This window comes from Perognathus longimembris, chromosome 28, assembly GCF_023159225.1.
Source record: "Perognathus longimembris pacificus isolate PPM17 chromosome 28, ASM2315922v1, whole genome shotgun sequence".
NCBI lineage: Eukaryota > Metazoa > Chordata > Mammalia > Rodentia > Heteromyidae > Perognathus > Perognathus longimembris.
Genome location: NC_063188.1, coordinates 22068196 through 22089436, shown reverse-complemented (window position 1 = coordinate 22089436; position 21241 = coordinate 22068196). Strand labels below are relative to the sequence as shown.

General features: G+C 37.3%; 1 protein-coding gene across 3 annotated transcripts in view; it reads left to right on the top strand.

The window, feature by feature from the left end:
* Gria3 (glutamate ionotropic receptor AMPA type subunit 3) overlaps positions 1 to 21241 on the top strand; it is a 291489-nt gene that overhangs the window by 212265 nt on the left and 57983 nt on the right. For all 3 annotated transcript variants that reach the window (XM_048336456.1, XM_048336455.1, XM_048336457.1), the window contains exon 11: positions 10180 to 10556. In XM_048336456.1, coding sequence (XP_048192413.1) covers positions 10180 to 10556 — 377 coding nt within the window. The remainder of the gene's footprint in view (positions 1 to 10179; positions 10557 to 21241) is intronic.

The following is a 21241-nucleotide window of genomic DNA, read 5'->3' as shown; positions in this document are numbered from 1 at the left end:
AGGGGCATAGTATTAGTTTCAGAGATTCTCATTTACTTGGTCTTAAGTGGTTGGGGTCTGTGATCAGAAATGCCATATTTTAGCTAACCTAAGGAAGCATACAAAGCCAAGCAGAACTGGGTGTAAGAACCGACCACGAGGTGAGGCAGTCACCATAAAACTCATCCAAATGCTGCTTGTGGTATCAGAGGCTTATTTCTAACAGATAAGGATTTCTTCCAACAATAAACCCCTATTAGACAATAGATAAGATAGAGAAATCAGGGGGCTGGGGAGTACAATATGATGAGAAGTCCTAGCTGGTCAATAGATATTATCCACGCTATATATTGGACTTGGCAACTAGAAAATGACTCTTGGTGCTTCAGAAGGGAATCAGAAAAATATGGTACAGATCTCCAATCATTACAGAGTGCTGGGGCCACTAAACAAGTTTTTTGGAGCAGGCCTTTGGAAACAAGCACAAAGGCAGAAGCTCATTTCTAAAAATAAGGGCACAAAAAGGGAACTAAGGCTTAAAATGAGGTTGGGCCCCAGGTATCAAAACTGGGACACTGTCCTCTAGCCAAACAAGCAGCATGGCAACTTGAAACCCAGCCTCCATCTGTGGGATTGGAGCCAGTCATCTCCTGTCTTAGGTCAAGGTTGGTCCTGGGAACTGGGGCAGGGCTGAGATGCACATGAGATTCAAGTGAACTCAACAGTAAGAAAGAGATTTTCTAATTACAGAAAGAGCTGAACAAGGGGCAAAGCATATGGCATGATTTCTGAAGATGCTGAGAAACTGAAACATCTTGACCCAGCTCAGACTTCTTCCTTTATAAGATGATGATAAAGTCTCTTTCCTGCCCTTTTTCTCCCCAACACCCAGGCTCCAAGAGGTCTTAGCTTTAAACTCTTCTCTGCAGTTGGTACATTACATGATATATGGTAAACATTCACTTTTTGTTTTAATGAATTAATATCTGGTACACAATAATGACTAGGGAATACTCAACTAAACTAAGTTCACAGTAAAAATATCATGTAACGTTCTCACTAGTATTATTGTCTACCATGTATTACACCCTTATTGGTTACTAGATACTGCACTAAACTGTTTACATTAAACCTTAATCCTCACAACATGTCTTTGAGGCAACCTCATGAGACAATTAAGACTCAACTAAAGTCATGTGTCAAAGTCAAAACAGCACCTGTAGTGAACACGGCTCAGCTTCTATAACGCAACAGAATCACCTCACATTTGTGGAGGCTGGGATACTCAAAACATGACAGAGGGGCTGGGAATGTGGCTTAGTGGTAGAGTGCTTGCCTAGCATGCATAAAGCCCTGGGTTCGATTCCTCACCACCACATAAACAGAAAAAGCTGGAAGTGGAACTGTGGCTCGAGTGATAGAGTGCTAGCCTTGAGCAAAAGAAGCCAGGGACAGTGCTCAGGCCCTGAGTCCAAGCACCAGGACTGGCCAAAAAAATTTTTTTTAAAGAACAAGGCAGACTTAATTGTCTGATATTGATCTACTCTGGCTCATAGATGGCAGCTTCTTGTTGAGTGTTTACACAGTGGAAGGGGTAAGAGGTCTCTAGGATCTTTTTTATAAGGGCACTAATCATTCATGAGAACTCTATTCTATGACTTAATGACCTCCCATAGACCATACACCATCACCTTTCAAATTACAATTTCAGCATGGGAAGGGAGATACAAACATTTTAACTCTAGCTGTAACACAATGATTTGAATCCAGATCCTCAATGGTTTCAAACCATTACCACTCAACTGGCATAGAACTTTTAAGGCCCATCCTATCATGAAAAGTAGTTGGAGTTCATTCAAAAGGCACTGAGTACCTCATTTATTCTGGCGAGAAGATTGGCAACAGCAGCATGACAAGAAATTTATGGGTTTAATTTCATCTGTCCCAGGGTGCTTGATCTGTTATTCCATAAGTTCTACAAGTCCATCAAAACTGAATGACCAGAGCTCCTTAGTATCTCAAAAGAAACTTCTCACACTCTATAGATTAGTGTTAGCACTGATCAAAATATGAGACACAGTGGTATAGGGTAAAGCAGATTTCCTGACATTATTCAGATGAAAACTAGCTTTCTTACTAGGTTTTATTTCTCCTCTGACATGTCCTCAGTACTACATTCATTTCATCTTCATACACCGCTCTCTCTAGTTCATCTACTTGTTAGTGAGGAAGTTTGAGTACTATAAAGCCCCTTATTTGTTTAGTAATTAAGAACCCATCTCTACATTTTTGCAAAGATATATTTTAAGAAGGAAATATGCCATTGTTTACCTCCATTTACCTTTGCAATAGCCATCAAACTATCTTAAAGAAATGTCCTCTTTCCTCTCCTTACTTAGAACATTTTCCTGATGCATTCTACACTATAACATAATAATGCTGGCAAGAAATGACAGCTAAGCAATGCATTGGAATGGAATGCAATTTCCACTTTGCAACCTGTGGCTACAAAAACTAGACATCCATATGCTTCCAACAAGAACTCTGTTGGGGATGATCTCATAAGCTAAATGTATCTTCATCTTCATGTACAAGTTTTAATCTTTTGGCATAGGGAAGTTTTCAACTTCTCTATCAATGATGAAAACACAGGCTTGCATTTCTGACAGAACTGATCTCTTTGGGTTTGCAAGTTGCTTAAGGAAAAGGACAGAAAACCTCTAAAGATTTCCCAGAGTACTTAATAAGCAAAAAGATGGAGAACAGGAAACTATTTCTTGCAGTGAATAAAAAAAAAAACTAAACAGATAGGCACTGCTTTATCTTTAGGGTATTTTCTCTTATGCTTTTAATATGTAAAACAAATCAGAACAGGGAAAAATGAAGAAAGGCAGAGATGAAGATAGCTTTGCAGAAGAGTTCAGTATCTGCCTTACAGTCACAAAAGAGTCAAATGAATTAAATTTGTTAAAGAATAAAAAGGCCAATCAGCCTCTGCTCGGATGATTTCTAAATGGTTTTTTCCTCTAAAGAAATTCAAATCAAAGTTGATGTTGGGGCACCTTGTATCTCTAAGAAGGCTATTTTTGAGACAAAACATCAGTAGGACACAATGTGCCCCATTATGTAAGCCACGCCGAACGTTATGGACTTTAAACTGTCTACCTGCTTTCAGCAGCTTTGATTTTGAGCTAGATGTCTACAACTTTGCTATATAGTAATTGGTCTAGCTTCATTGGCTTACAAACCACAAGTTTTTATGGCCCCCTAAATGAGTTGTTTTAAGAGGGTGTTTAAAAAGCACTTTGGTACTACCACGGCTCTTAAATGTCCTTCAGCCTAAATTTTAATTCATGGTACAGAGGACTATGAGAACCAGTTGAGTCTGTCCACCAGAAATGCTCATTAGGTAAAAGAAAACTAAATCCCAATAGAGGACAGACATGACAGAAATGAGAGGAGGAATTGACAAGGTCACAGAACCATATAACTTGGCAACTCAGGTTTTATGACTCTAGTGATCTATCCAATGGTCATACTGGTTCAGTTCACTAAAATTCGCAGCTAGCTAGTCACATATGGTATCCCTGCCTGGCTTCAGGGAGCTTACAATCTAGTTGGATTATAAACTTTTCTACTCAAGATACTCGTTCTACTTCTCTTTCACCTTCAGGATAATGTAGGATACATTTACAATATTCCCTTGAAATATATGAGAACATAAACATTGATGGGTTATCAGTAGGATAGTTAACAGAAAAAGGGTCAGAAAAAGTTCTTTAAGGATATTGAAGCCTAAATTAAGAATAAGGTGGCCTCTCAATAAGAACCTGCCAAATTCTTTATGTTCTTAGGACATACAACTCAGAGTAAAGAAGACATGGTTATTTTGAGAAAGCTGCTATCCATACTGGTTCCTCTGACTTAGAAAAGAGCAGATAGCTTGGGAGATGGAAATGGTGTTGAGGTATGCTTGATTCCTGGTCATATTACTGGGCATGTGAGATTCCTTCAAAATCCAGGGAAACTCTACAGATAGTATTTTCACTGACATTTCTCTGCCCACAAGAAATTATCTCTTGGTTGTCACTATCCTAAGATAGACTTATTTTCCATTAAGAAAGGCAGAAAGTCAATCTATCCTTCCAGCTAAAAGACAGACAAGCAAGGGTCTGATAACAGATGCCATATATTCTCTTCTCTTCCTCAGGTGATTACACTGAGTTTAGGCAGAAAGGGCTGATGGTTTGATAAAAGTTCCCCTCTCCATCAAATGATGTATATAAACTTCAGGAAAGAGCATTAATTCTGCATGGAACTCTACCATTCTGAGCAAAAAGGATAGGGAAATGTTTTCAACCAAATTTAGTCTCGAGAGACCTTCTTCCAGCTCCAGGGACAATCCTTCATCTTCCCTTTGACTTTACCTCTCTCAACTCCCCAAGGACAAGGAGCCCATATCAGTAGATTCAGACTGGGACATCTGTTCTGAATAAAGAAATGAGATGATCCCATTGGGACACTGCTTGTTATTGCACAGATTTAAATAGGCCTCATTCATTTCTCCAGGTCTTAATCACACATGGTACATAACACACAGAGTACAGTCAATCAAGCCAACACACAGCAATTATATTCGAATCTATTGTCTAGATTCTTCCCCAACTCTTTTCCAATACATTTCAACTTTCCAAAGGAAATGTGTGCCAATGGCTGCTGAGGCTTTGTGGTAGATGGAGGGAAAAGGTATCAATTGAGACCTGCTTCTTCTCTTGGACAGCATATCACACCCCGTGCAATACATGTCAATACATTTTCCTTTCCTCCCTCTCTGCCTTTTCTCTTGCATTTACAAGGAACTTTAAAATGGTGGCTGATGAACTCCTGTTCATGCATACCCTCTATATGGGTTACAAATTTTACCTGAAAATACTTTCAGATATAGCAGGCCTTCAATCTCAAAAACAAAAAATTTTAATTACAAAATGCCATCTCTGCTAAAACCTGTCAGTTCTTAAGTGTATCACCTCCATTTGTATGTTTTTAGGCTTTATGAAATTCTCATCTTTGGCAACCCACCTATGAAAAAGGATTAGAAATCCCTTCAAGCTAATTCCCCTTCAATACTATAGTTGTTCTGGGTGTACCACTTGTATGTTAAAAAATAATCAAATCAAATTTATTGTGTTTACTGAGCTCACACAGCTATTCTTAAGTTGTTTGATTAAAATCCTTTAAGTAATAAAGATGCAAGCAAAAGCACTAGCAAACTCTTACCCTGAGTTTTTATCAATCACGGGTTTTTATCTGCCACCTGAAGTACCCTCATACCACCTATTCACCTATGTTTCTAAAAATGACTTGCCTACTGCTGTTGCCAAGACAAACAGAGGCTATTAGAATAGTTCAGGATGCCACAAAATAGGTACTTGACTAGTATCTCTGTTTTATCTACTCCTTAAACCTAACTACAATTCTTTTCAGTCACTCCCAGCGACAGCCAGCTTCCATTAAGAGCAAAGATCAAGAAAGGAGTTTCACTTGGGGAGTTGCCTTTTTTTTTTCAGCTTTTCATTAGTGTTAGCCTTCTAAGTTTTTAATTTGCTTGAAAGTGACCTCCCTCATTTGCATGCTATGGTAGTCCCAGGAGAGTTAAATGGATATTTTTGGACCCTTGTTAGTTTTGTGCTTCTCACCATGTCCTTTAATAATCAAGTTGACTGTTCCACATACATTATGGCAATCAAGTCTGAAGCTCTGAAATAACCAACCATCACACCTGTGTTTTATAAGAAAGGGTGGCAGTGGCAATGTAGAGCAAGGCTGCCTGAACTGATGAGCCAGTTCTACAGCATACCAAAAATGGGAGGATTTGCTATGTCTCCTATTCAGCTGATTATCCTTGATGCTCCATCAATAGCTCCTGTCCCTTCCATTGTTTCAGTCTTCTTCTACCTGCTTGTTACTATTCCTTTGACTTTTTCCATTCACAGATCTTTATTAAGGGTCTGGCGGGTATGGGGAATTCTCATTTTGGAGCCAACACTACATCAACGAGGCTTAAGTGAGCATAGATTTAATACCATTCTCCACTGGGAGAGCGCTATCCCAAAATAAACATGTTCTACCTTCTTCGAAAAAGCTCCTCAGAAGCAATTTGAAAAAAGGTAGAATGCCAGGCTAAGGGACTTGCTTGAGAGGAGCAGATTCTTCTTGTTCCTTTTGTGATTTCAAAAGCACTTTATAAACTAGAAATGACCTCCTCTGGGACTCTATTCTTTTGCCGAATGTTCCCAGGAACCAGACAATGAAAAGTCATGCTTGTCTGTCTAGCACCCTCTTCTTAGTATTTAGTGATGCTTACCATGTGGTGGGTGTTTGTTACTGAAGTTTTCCTTTCCTTTAAAATGGATTGAGATCTCAAACTTTTTACTGTGCCTACTTAAAAATTCCCTTAAATTCAGTTCAAATTGATTTTTTTGCCCTTATTACTTCTTCCTTCCATACAAAAAAATAAAGTTAATTTCTCCTAGAACTATCTTTTAGACTTACAAGATTCAAAAACTTGCGAAATAAAGTAAATTCAAATGGGAAATGATAGTAGAAGTGTATGTATATGCTCTGGCTGGAAGACAGAAACATGTTGACAAGGAAAATGTAGCTTTACCTATGAATTCTCTCGGCATGGTAAGAATCTAATTCAGATTCTACTAACAAAAAACCACTACCTTCCTGGCCAATTCCATTCTCCTCAGCAGTCTTCATTCCCTATGAGCAAGTTTAACCCCAGGCAAAAAGATAAAACAAGTAAATTTTGTCCTTGGCTCCCATCTAGTCATCAATGTGGGAATGGAAACTCCTATGTCAGCTGCAATGAGATGAGGACTGAAGCTATAGATTATATAGGGGAGAAAATGAAGAGGGGAGATGACATATAGGGGAGAAAATGAAGAGCAGTACTTTAAATGAATTTTCTTTTTCAACAAATTTCCATTAATTATGTACTAAGCCTTGCACCATGAATAGACTGTGAGGGTACAAAACACACCTGGGTTGAGAGGGTATAACTAAGCAATCCAGAGAAGGAATATTCATAGAAGTACAAAAACCTATAGTCTTTAGTATCACAGAACAAAGGAAAGAATTTATAGTACAAAAGGCTACTGGTGTGCATGATCAGTTAATGTCTGTGGGAGTATCTTTTAATTCGGTAGGTCAATAAATAATTTTAGCAAATTGACAGGGCAGGAAGTCTAGGTTATAAGGAGAAAGTGGTGTTGAACTTCAAAGATAATAAAGGTATAATTTCAAGAACATTGGTGACGATAGAAATTTAATGTGGTTAGTAGGGTAGAAGGATCAAGACATGGAAGGATGGATTTTGTTTATTAGTAAACCTAAATAGCTGAGTATAATTTTAAGTGTGTAAATCAGTTTTTAAAATTTTAGCTAGCATTATAACTATGGAAGGCCACTTGAATCCCACTCCCCAGAGTTTCTCATTTCTTTTAGTCTGTAGCCTGAGAATTAGTATTTCTAACAAGTTCCAGGTGCTTTTCTCAGGTAGTCTAGGGACCATATTTTGAGACCCACTGAGACAGAGTCATTGAGAAATAAAAAAATAAATAAGATACTATGTGGAATCTGAGCCTTAAGAAGAAAGATTATAGGACCCACGGAATACTGGATTTAAAAAAAAAAATGACTTAGAAGCCAGGTGCTGGTGGCTCACGCCTGTAAATCCTAGCTACCCAGGAGGCTGAGATCTGAGAATCATGGTTCAAACCCAGCCAAGCAGGTAAGTCTGAGAGCCTCTTATCTCCAACGAACCACCAGAAAAACGGAAGTGGCGTTATGGCTCAAGTGGTAGACTAGCACTGCTAACATTGAGCTGAATAGCTCAGGGACAGCACCCAGGCCGAGTTCAAGCTCCATGATGGATCCACAAAAAAAAAAAAAAAAAAAAAAAAAAAAAAAAAAAAAAACTTAGAGTGTCACTTTCTATGAGATGGAAATTCACATAATGAATAGATGAATATGTAGCAATATGTTGAGGAGAGTGGACACTGAGTTGCAAGAGTTCATATCAGATGAATTCCCTCTTGTCAATTAAGAAAAAGGCAAGATTATCTACAGAGGTGATAGATCTAGTTAAGGATTAGGAATAAATATTCACAGTTAGGGAAGAATCTATTTGGGGATGATAAGTAATGAGTTCAAGTTTAGAAAAGGTAAGTTTGAGATGGTGATAGGCACCAAAGCAGATTTGGTTAGTAGGCTGTTTGGCCTCAATAAGCATATACTTTCTGCAGCTTGCACTAGGATATAAGGATGTAGAATGCTTGCCCTCCACACAGGTATGTCTGTTCGTTTTGTCTGCCTTACTCTATCTAATCCCAGGGTCTCAGTGCTTCAGTTTCTCCATCTCTAACATAGAGATGATAATTGTATGAACCTCATGGTTGCAAGGAGAACTAAATTAGATAATATGTATAATGTGCTTAAAACACTATCATACAAAATAAGCACTCAACCCTTAATTTAGGAGTATTTCTCAACTGGCTTGAGTTATCAGATATAAAATTCAAAGCAATAAAACATCTATTTGAAAACATACTCTCAGATTTCTTCATCCTCATCCTCTCATAAGTATGTCGAAACATACCTGACATGACTGTATGTAACCTAGAAAAATTAATCAAAATTGGTTTTCTCACTGCCTATCTGCTATACCATCCTTAACCTTTCCTTAGTCACAAACACTTTTTTTGGCAGTCCTGGGGCATGAGCTTCTTTTGCTCAAGGCTAGCACTCTACCACTTGAGATACAGTGCTACTTCTGGCTTTTTCTGTCTATATGGTACTGAGGAATCGAACCCAGGGCTTCATGCAAGCTAGGCAAGCCCTGTACCACTAAGCCACATTCGCAGCCCACAAACACTGTTTTACATGTGCATTTTAAGGCCTGGATCCAACCTAAAACCCACTATGACTGTAAAATTTTTAAATGTGGACATCAGTGTGGTACTCTTAGCACAGGATCACAATAGTTCAGTGGCTAGATGCACATAACCATATGAAATGAAACATGAAAATGAACTCCAAGAAATGGAAACAAGAGGTTTTTATAATTTACTGTTTGAACTTATTTCCTTTCGTTTATGCCCTGTTGTCACTGTTTTTGATTTCTGTACCCTTTGACTTGTATATAAGCTTATCTGATTTGTAGAAGGAAAGGGGAAGCACAGAAACACTGGGACAAAGGGTGAACCAATGCAATAGTGATACTCACCAGATACTACATTGGAAATGAACTTTACAACGTGGAGAAGAGGGACATGGGGAGTGGAGGGAAGCAGGAGAAGATGAGGGAGGGGATAACACTCTTCAAAAAGAAATGTGCTCATTACCTTACTTGGATATCTGTAACCCCTGTAACCAATAATTGGTTTACAAAATATTTTGTAAATGTGGACATCAATAGAAACAATGCAGAAAATTATGCCTATTCTCAGGGGAATACTATAGATGTATGGTCTGCCTTTGAATTAATTATACAGTGCACTGCTGAAATTTATTTTATCAATCTGAAATGCTAGTAGGAAAAAACTTAGTCAAGAAATTAATCTTTTTAATATCTGATTTATCCTTAATATTACCTCTGTAGAATTCATTCATGCTTTTACATATCATATCCAATAATCAACATTTAAAGCCCTCTATAATTTTTCCTTGCAAGAATTGATACAAAAATCAAATAACAAGTTCTTAACTTATAAGAATGCATATTTTATTAATCATCCTTTCCAAAAATAATTTGAGGATCACACACAATAGCAAACACCGAGGAATTAAACTGTGAGCCTGAGTCACAACACCTGGTGGGAAGGAAGCAAATAAAAAAAGTATGGGCGTTATGCTTTCTTCATAGAAATTGTCATTAAAGTGAGATAGACAAGACATAAAAGTATTAAAATTAAGAAAATTTGAGTTAAATAGGAGTCATAGGCTGAGGTATGCTGAGTAATATTCTATGGTATGTATGTACCATATTTTCTTTATCCATCACTTCTTGGCACCTGAATAGATTCCACTGTTTCTCTTGTATATTTAGATTTTATATTTCCACCACAGAAGTATATAAGAAATGACTGATTGAAATACTGTGTCTAAACATCATATATGCATTCTTTTTTTCAGAGAGCTGATATAGCTGTTGCTCCACTCACTATAACACTGGTCCGTGAAGAAGTTATAGATTTTTCAAAGCCATTTATGAGCCTGGGCATCTCCATCATGATAAAGAAGCCTCAAAAATCAAAACCAGGCGTATTCTCATTTCTGGATCCCTTGGCTTATGAAATCTGGATGTGCATTGTCTTTGCTTATATCGGAGTCAGTGTAGTTCTTTTCCTAGTCAGCAGATTCAGCCCTTATGAATGGCACTTGGAAGACAACAATGAAGAACCTCGTGACCCACAAAGCCCTCCTGACCCTCCAAATGAATTTGGAATATTTAACAGTCTTTGGTTTTCCTTGGGTGCCTTTATGCAACAAGGATGTGATATTTCTCCAAGGTTTGTTTCCATGTAACACAGTGCCTCCTTGCATTTGTGGCCATACTCCATTCATGTGAATCTGGTTTTCATCCATCTCAACTCCAGATTTCTTCCATTTAACATTCCATTCTATTACAAATTATCATCAAGCCATCTTGTTTATTTACACCCAGGAAGTGAATGTGTCACTGGTGTTGCTTTGAATGTCTTTCATGCATTTATATAGTATTGTATGTTTATATATGTTATAGCAAATACATGAACTATGGATAATGGCAATATTGTCAGCTAATACTAATAGTATTCAGAGAAAGCGAATATGAAATCTTGAACAGATCAGACATGGTTTCTTCATTAACTAAGCTAAACAGTTGTTCATTTGTCCATGATTTGAACCTAGATGAATTGTGAAGGGAGATAGAGTTCTTTCAAATCTCCCTACATTCCCCTTCTGGAGTCTTCTCTAATTTTTCTCTTAGACTGCCTAGAACTATCCATTGAACTATGTCATCCAAATTTCCTAGCTAAAGCTATATAAATTATCAAAAAAATATAACATAGGATGAAGTAGATATGATATTGAATTGAACAGAGTACTCATTGAACACAAAAATAATAATCCTGTTTCTTTAATATCCTCTTTGGTTTTATTCTATTTGTCTAGAATAGACAATCCATATGGAGAGTCCAAGTATGAAGAGAAAAGGGGGATAGTAAGGCCAGGAGTTGGGTAAAGCAAGTGAGGGCAAGTAGAGCATGTAAGGGGACAGGGATCAGATATGTGATTTATTTTAAATTTTGGTGTTTTTCTCATCATAGACTTTTTCATATTCATTTTTATTTAGTTTGGTGCCAGTCCTGAGGCTTGAACTTAGGGCCTAGGTGCTGTCCCTAAGTTTTGGTTTGGGTTTTTTTTGGGGGGGGGTGATTAATTGGAGATAAGAGTCTCATGGACTTTTCTGCCCAGGCTGGCTTTGAGCCACAATCTCCAGATCTCAGCCTCCTGAATAACTAGAATCACAGGCATGAACCACTGGCACCCTTGCTCATTTTGTTTTTTTAAATGTTGCACAAAATCTTATTTATCTTGATTAAGGAGATTGTCACATACCTACAAATTTTGTGTGTGAAGCAAAATGTCTCACTTGCCTTACTCTTTCCTAGGCCTGTCAGGGTCTACTGCACATAAGCACAAAAGAACATCTTAGAGTGACAAAAATGCTCCAAAACTTGATCATAGATACTATGCTAATATCACCACTTACTGAAGTAAATTTTATGGAATGCAAATTTACTCTAGTAAAGCTGTTGAAAATATTGAGCATGACTCAGGAGGGAGCTCAGTGAGTGCTTGCCTCCATGGGCAAAGCCTAGAGTTAAATTCTCACAACCAGCCAGCGCCAGTGGCTCACATTGGTGATCCTAGGAGGCTGAGATCTGAGGACCTGAGGATCACAGTTCAAAGCCAGCCTGAGCAGGAAAGTCCATGAGACTCTTATCTCTAGTTAAGCACCAGAAAATCAGAAGTGGCACTGTGGCTCAAGTGGTAGAGCGCTAGCCTTGAGCTGAAGAGCTCAGAGCCAGTGCCCTGGCCCAGAGTTCAAGCCCCATCACTGACAAAAAAAAAATTTCTCAGAACCAGAAAATATTGAATGTGACATTCCTGAACCTCATCTACTTACACATTAATTTACACAAGCACAAATGGTGGTGGATTTACAATCACAAAATAATAGTAAACATAACATTAATAAGAATAAGAAGTAAACTTTTTTATTAAAAAAATAGAATCTCGGGGCTGGGGATGTGGCTTAGCGATAGAGTGCTTGCCTAGCATGCATGAGGCCTTGGGTTCGATTCCTCAGCACCACATAAACAAAAAAAGCCAGAAATGGAGCTGTGGCTCAAGACATAGAGTGCTAGCCTTGAGCAAAAGAACCCAGTGACAGTGCTCAGGCCCTGAGTCCCAAGCTCCAGGACTGGCCAAAAAAAAAAAAAAAGATTATGTTGCTTTCCTAAAATGAAGGAGTTTCATCTTTATTTTAAAAAAAAATTTTTTTAAGGATCTTGGAACCTGTGGCTCTCTCCTATAATCCCAGCTACACAGAAGGCTGAGATGTGAGGATCAAGGTTCCAAGCCAGCCCAGGCAGGAAAGTCCATGAGACTCTCATCTCCAATTAACCACTAAAAAAGCTAGAAGTGCAGTATACAGGCCCTGCAGGCCCTGAGTTGAAGCCCCAATACCAGCATGCGCACGCGCGCGCACACACACGCGCACACACAAATAGGTTTTAGTTACAATGGAGCATTAAACAAAATACTAGCCAAAGTCCATTAAAGAATTAAGACACAGGTATTTTTTTCCTAAGAATATAAGAACTTACCTAGGGACTTTGCTCAAGTGATAGAGTACTTGCTTACAATATAAGAACTCAGACGGTCCCTACCCTATTTTTATATCTTTTTGTGATTATCCATTGAGAGCATCAAACATTTACAATGAAATTTTACAATACAACTCACTGGTGTCCATCTTTGGCAGCTTTTTAGAATTGTGTACTTGGGGCATGCCTCATTTACCCAGATCACACCTTTCTGCAACAGTCAATCTGCTTGGTCACATTCTCTAAATACTTCTTACTTTTTATGTGCTTACAGTATGTGTTATTTTGATATATCATTTAGGTTACTTGTTTCTTTTTCATTTCTGGAATGTTCACTTTAAGAGACAATTGAGAGATTTTTAACATGACTGATTATCTGTGTTGAGACAATGCCAGAGCGATTAAAGCTGGAGATTTTATTGGTGAATTTTCAAAACTAAATTTGTGATATCCCCACAGGAAGGCATACTACCCTGCATTCTCAAACAGGTTTCTCAAAATGCCAATTGTTTTAGAAGTATTGATGTACATTGCTTCATTAAGAAAGAACTTAAAAATCATGACCTGAATGTGACAAATTGAATTAAAACTTTTGGTAGCAGAATTTAAGCTATGGCTCTTCTATGGCACTGAAAGATGTCCAGTGTTTATTTTTTCCAAGGTATATACTTCATTATACCGTTCTAGATACTGTCATAATTTTATTTCAATGCTAGTCACAATTTCAATCTAGCTATAAGGAACACAGCCTTCAGAGTATCATTTCTCTAGAGTAACGATTATTATCCTTATTGAGCTTTTGATTGATAAGTTATTACCTTCATGAGATCTATGTTTTCTACCATGTGGATGATCCCTCATCTGATACTCTTTTATGTCCTTCCAAAAAGTTACATATTTAAGCTTTTAATAAAATGTTATACTTCTTAGCATATTTATTATATACCACTAAGAAACATGTTTTCCTTGTCTTGAGAGCTCTATTGATTATATTTTTCACTCACTTGTGTAACAGTCAAGCCCACTGTAACATGGTTCTCTACTAACAGATTTAGAAATCTCTGATAATAACATAGTTACACCCTGAGATTTGTGGTTGCCTTGACTGCAAACATCAGCATTATACTTTATTTCAGTCTAATGGCTACACTTACAATACAAACCTTTCCAGAGAACCCAGAATGTGAGCATTTATTCTGAACTCTGACTTTTCTCAAAATTGAAGCAATTCAAGGAATTATAAGAGATTGCATTTTAAGTAGAATTAATACTGTTAGAGCAGGAGGAGTTTCCAAAAAGAAATTAGTCCAATTGCTGCCATTTGAAAGGGACAAGGTGATAATAACTTTTACTGAGCTCTCACTGTGTACAGCACTTTACCTGAATTATCACATGGACATTAAGCCTAACCACACTACTGTAGTGTGGGCATTGTGCTTATTTTTAAGTTAAAGAAAGTAACACAAGTTAAGTAATTTCTCAGTCAGGCTGTTAATGGTGGATCCAAAACCTAGCTCCCACTTCAAAACCCTTGCTCTTCCCACTTCATGCTTTTTCTCTCATATCGGATACTAAAGTAGTACCCAGTGAGATGTCTTGATGGAACCCAAGGTCATAGGGATTTTAAGAGCCAGCAGTAGAATTTCTTCTACGACCACTCACTGCTTCGCACAACCAGTCTGTAGATACAAATTGTTACTGTTTGTTCTACTCTTGCTCATGATCAGACCCAAGAGCTGTTTCCACTCTCAAACCCAGAAGCAAGTCTGCCTTTGTCCTGGTTGTCAAAAAATAAAAGGCAGTAAGCATTCAAAATGCTGTTGAGCTGGCCACTGGTGGCACATGCTTGCAATCTTGGCTACTCAGGAGGCTGAGATCTAATTATTGCAATTTGAAGCCAGCCAGGTCAGGAAAGTCTGAGATTCTTATCTCCAATAAACTACCAAAAAGTGGCCAGAAGTGGCACTGTGGCTCAAGTAGTAGAGTGCTAGACTTGAACAAAAGAAGCTCAGGGACAGAACACAGGCCCTGAATTCAAGCCCCAGGACTGGGGAAAAAATGCTGTTGGGCATGTGTTTACTCAAAGATTACAAAATCAGCAATATGATATCATGAGGAAAAGTGCTGGCATCATTTCACTGCCATCAAATAAAATTATTGACAGTTATCTAGAAGCTGAACGAGTCCACATCAATATTAGGTTTTATATTTGAACTACTGTAATTGTTCACATTGAAATATTTTGTTCTACATGAAGCTAGAAACTGAATCAACGGGCTAATCGATGTAATAATCTAAGATTATATCTATATGCCACAGGCATGAACAGATTCAGCTTAACACTCTTCCCCCTCAGTGAGGGATGGGAAGATAGACACAGATGGAGAAAGCATACTGGTTAAGTATGTAGTACTAAGGTTAGCTATGTATGTAATAAGTATGTAGAACTAAGGTTAGTTTAGATTCACAATCTGTTTAGCAGTTGTGTAACCTGTGAAAATTACTAAACTTTGTCTAACCTCACTTCCTCATCTACAAAGTGTAAAATACAGTGCCTAGTATATAAGAGCTCAATAACTGTTAGCTATTTGTTTTTAAATTGACTCAAGCAAATCTTTCTACTTTAACCATTACCAGTGGTTAATATTGCAATTAGTTCCCGAAACTCAAATCTTAGGAATACAACCAAAAGACTAGTTGGTACAAAATTGTAGGCCTCTGATGAGAAATAACCAGCAACACGTTTTTCATCATGTCAGAGTCTACCTTTGATGGGGATTCTTACAAATATTTTGCTCATGTTATTCTACAACATATTCTTGATATTGACAAAAGATTACAATTTTATTTAAAGTTTATTTCCTTTGTAAAACTTTGATAGAACACATAAGCAGTCCAGAATCAAGTTCAGACAAATACTCCCCCTACTGACTTTCTATGATGTTGCAGGGACATTGGAGGGCTAGCCAAATTGAAGTTATAAGATTTGGAAAAATTCTCACAAGTTGAACCTGATTACTATGTAATCCAAAGGTTTCACTTTCCTACTAACTTTTCAAGGTATCAAGTGATTTGGTGTAGTATGCAGAGGAATCTGTCTCGATTGGATGTGGATTCTCCATATATGAATGCTCCTCTAAAATAGAAAGTATGTACACAATAATAAATGACATAAAGGATATGAACTGAATGGGATCAAAGACAACAGCATTTTTCTCCATTTTAAGCAATATCTTTTCCTCTGCTAATGTATCACCACTGTCTTTGTCCTACTGTAAGTTCACCCTCAAAGCAGTATGAATGTGGCAATAAATTAATGATGTAATAGCAGAATTTTTATTACAACTATTTCATGGGTTTTCTGGATGAAATATGTCGTTTTTAGCCTTTGAGACATGGTTACTTATTCCTATCACAGAAGACTGTAAGAGCCAAAGATTGATGCTGCACCTTTTGTCAAATTCTCTCCCAGACACAACATTGAATGGAATATAGAAATGATGCATGCTCTAGAAAAAGAAGAGAAAAAAAGGAATGATAAAGAGTTTATACAAAGAAGAAGCACTTTGTAGTTCCAGCTCTTCATCTCACAAAGCTAGTAAAGTAGAGATGACAAAATTTACTTACAAGATGAAGGTTATAGCACATAGCTCACTTTTATTATCATTTCAGATATCATAAAATACATTTTATTATTAACTCGGGAACTCAAGTTTCTTATGATTACAGATAACAAGAATGCCATATATTATTTGATATACATGTTTTGTAGCTGCTAATTTACTTTCATTAACAGAATGACTCCTCTTACATTTTTTCAATAGTAATGATATACTTCTTATAATGGATTTTAGAAACATTAAGTGTGCAACATTTTACAGCCATTTTATTATGCTAACCTTGAAATCTGTCTTGTGCAACAAAACTATTTGAAATGAATGTTAAATATTTTGAAGCTGCATTAATGGAAGGAAAGGTACTGGAAAATGACAGGTCTTTTTAACTCAACTATAAAGTCTTATCTTGTTTTAATAGATCCTTTATGTAATGTGATGGGGTTGACCCATCAGTCACTTTTTATGTAGCCTCCATGTGAAATGTGGATTTAAGTGGCTGTAGTTTCTCTAATGAGAAAAGGGAAATGTCTATGGAGCTTTTTCCCTGTGAATTCCACTGGACCTTTTCTCAGTAAAAAGATTTAAGTGTTCATGCCAAAAAGTGGGGAGTAAGTGGGGAACAAGGTGGTGGAGGTTGTACCAAATGTTTTATCAAATCTAGTATCTTAAGGGGATAATGTTGAAAGCAAGTATTCATATTCCACAGAACGTATTTGTTGAGCTTTGCAAAACTTATTATTCATTTCTATGTGGATAGTCACCCAAATTCCCCATGCCCACCAGTACAATAATTCCTTGGTATGGGAGAAGACAGTTTCCAGGAATTTTTGCAGATATCAAAACCTATACATATCAAGTCCCTTTTTTAATAACATAATATTTGCATATAACCTATGCACCTCCTCCCATATACTTGAAATCATCTCTCGATTGACTACAATATAGAGTGTCAATGCTAAGCAAATCAATGGTTAGGAAATAATGACAAGAAAAGAGATTTGTACAAGTTCAACAAATGCAATTGTTTCCAACATATTTTCAATCCTCATCTGATTGGATCTGCTGATGTGGAACCTGAGGCTGTGGAAGGCTGGCTGTACAGCATGATATTAACTACATAATTGTCAAACTCCATATCCTGTTAGACAAGAGGTCACTAAAATGACTATTTTGTATTTAGGTTTATTTTCAGTCATGTCAACAACCAATCTCAGCTGAGTCATGCAGATCAACCACATGATGATCTGAGTCAGTATGAAGGTGGCCAAAATAACCAGATGATGATGTGCAGGCTTGATTTTAGAGCAGACAGACACAGCCACAGTCCATTAGCCTCAATAAAATGGTACAAAGTAATTTCCATAAATTACTGTATTTTTCTCCATGTTTCAAAAAGATGATACAGAAACAGCCATTAGTATTTACTGCAGCAGAGTATACCTCCTTCCACACCAAACTGATTTTGGAATTGCTCCAATGTCAATTTTTACTATGGTCTCAGAAAAACTTTATCATTCTACACAAAAACAACATTCTCAGTTCCATTCCAAATGAACAACAGATAATGTCATCCAAGCATATTTGGTTTTCCTGCAACTATATTTGGTAGGAAAATTGTACCATCTCTAATTTACATATCATTTTAAAGTTTCTGATAAAACATAAACATTTTGTACTGAGAATGCCAAGTGCTGGTTAGCTCACGCCTGTAATCCTAGCTACTAAGGAGGCTGAAATCTGAGGATCACAGTTTGAAGCCAGCCCAAGGAAGGAAAGTCCATGAAACACATCATCAGTTAACCACCAGAAAACCAGAAGTGGAGCTATGGCTCAAAGTGGTAGAGTGGCAGAAAAGCTCAGGGACAGTGCCCAGGCACTGAGGTAGAGCCCCATGATCAACCAAAAGAAAAATAATCTGAGTATTTTTTTCAGAGCATGTAAATACAGGGTTTTTTTTTCATTTCTCCTTTGTTCTTCAATCCCTTTATCTCTAAAATAGCTCCATTTGCTTATCTGTAAAACAGTACTAACCCCCTAGAGATGGAGATTGTAAAAGCTGGTATATATAAAGCAACTAGAATAGTGTCAAGCATATAGAAAGGTGGCTATTATTGTCATTTTTATTACCCTACTATTATGAATGTTGAAGCATTAATCTTCCATGCAGCCACATTATTTCCAGTCAGGTAAGTCCACAATAAATTTTTTAAACCTGTATTTGACAAAGATGAAAAACTATGAAAAGTATAAATTCTTAATTGAAATGCTACATATACTATTAGCATTGGACAGTGTTACAGATTTTTTTCTGATATATTCACATGGTTTTACTTCTGATTAAAAAAGAAAAGTTTCTAGATGACATCCTGAGGATAGTCCTATTAGTTAGAAAAAATGCAATGCAAAGGAGATTTTTACACCCAAAAAACAACCCAGTAGCCATTTGTTTGGGGAAAAATAATAGTTGTTTGAAACATCCAGGGACCAATAAGAATTGTAAACTTAAAAATAATCAAGTAGATTTGTTATATTTAACCAATAAATACTGCTGTTTATCAAAATATTTACCAAAATTATTTAATCAGAGTGCAGTATCTTCAACAACTGAACTTCCCAAAGGCCGAACAGGGTTATCTTGGGACACAGGAATTTGAATTTGCTCCAACTGATTTCTCAGCTCTCCAGCCAGAACTGTATTCTTCCCATAGAGCTTGGAGATGCGCCAGGCTCCCACACTTATTCTTTACTTTATGGAAGAATGGGTCCTCTTTCTGTGTGCTTTTTGTGGGCATGACTGAACATAACCTAGCCAAAATGGAGTTTTGTCACACAGCACAACTATCCTAGGAATGGTGTCACAATGTTTTATAAAAAACTAAGGAAAAGAATTTCACTTCTGCAGACCAAGCTGATCTTCAGCAAAACTGTAAAGGGGATGATTTCTCCCAAGTACAGACCTTCCCCCATCATTGAAGATGAATTGTTCTCACACTCCCTAACCTCTCACACTCACATACTTCAAATAATATTTATGATGTAGATTATAGATCACAAGCTGTACCCTAGATTTTATGAAATGCTGCGGCTTAAGCCCAGCCCCTATAATTTTGATTTAATTTGTATGGCATCCAGCTTAGGCAAGATTTGGGAGGATTTTTATTGTTTTATTTGCTTTGACTAAGTCCCTCAGATGATACTAATGCACAGATGGAGTTGGTGTTTCTCAGTTTAGTCTGCCTGCCATTTGCAGCAGAAATCACCTGTGATACGTAAGCAGTGAGATTCTTGGGCACTCACGTATTTGAGTATACCATACACATATGGAATAATATTCCAGGTAATGCCAATGTACAGTAACACTGAGGAACCAAATTACCCCTCTATTAAGATTTACTCATCTTCTGTTTCATTCCCTACTAACTAGATACAAATGAATACTGGGATGTGTTTGTTACATTCTGATCAAGACCTTTTAGTTGGTAATGTCAGTAATAAATTATATGGCAGGGCAGGGGTATGGAAGTGAAAGTCTTTTTGGTTCCTTTCAAACTCTATTTTGTAAATAGTTTCCTACCTCATTTGAGGCCTCTCCTCACTGGCTATGGCTTACTTTGTAAAATGGAATCATTTTGATGTCCTGATCCCCATTAGCTGATAATATTTATAATCATCTAGCTCCTTGACTCATGGGTGACCAGCTCCACACAATGTTCATCTCTTTACTAAGTTTACTAAAGCTGCAATTGGTGCTTTGACTTAAAGTGGTAGAGCACAAGTCTTTAGCAAAACAGTTCAGAGATAGTGTCCAAGCCCTGAGTTCAAGCCCCAAAACTGACAAAAAAAATTAATGAAGTCAAAGTAGTCATGATCATTTACTAGTACCTAAGCAGTGGAAATGTTTTTGACTCTCTATGCTCCTGGGCTGGATATTTTAAGTTACATGGTGAACTTTAAAAAAAATACAGACTTCTGTATGCTAATCCCAAAATAAAACAAAATAATACATATATCTAGATAGATGCTGTCTTCTAGGTTCTGATTTAATGGATCTTTGGTAGACTTGAGCAGGAGTTTTTTTAAGATAGCAGGTGATTCTAATGTGCAACCAATGCTTAGAACCATTCTCCTTAAAGGAAATAGTTTTCTTCAAGTTACTCAGTAAAGCTCACAGAAAAAGAATTCAATAAGTTAATTCATCATAAGGCAGCAGGAGATGGATTTTTAAGGGTTTTTTCCCCCCTGTGATTCAAAAATCTTGTTGTGAAACCTATTTGAGAGCTGTGAATCACTGTGAAAAAAAATACCTGAAGTTAACAACTTATAAAAAGGAAAGGTTTGCTTTGGCTTGCCGTTTCAGAAGTTTCAGTCGGTGATCACTTGGCCCTGTTGCTTTGAGCCTGTGGTGAGGCAGACATCATGATGACAGCTCGTGGCAGAGGAGGCCCGTTCACCTTACAGGTGACTGGGTATGGAGAGAGAAGGGAGGGGTGAAGTCTCATCAAGGACCTACCCTACCAGTGATATAACTTTCCACACCTGAGCCCCACCTCTTAAAGGACCTACCAATACTACCACAGGCTGGCAAGCAAGCCTCAACAAATGGATATTTAGGGGATATTTATGGTCCAAACTAGAGCAAAACATGTATAATCCTGAAGAGCATTATTCATGCATCATCATCACATGCCATCATGATATGTG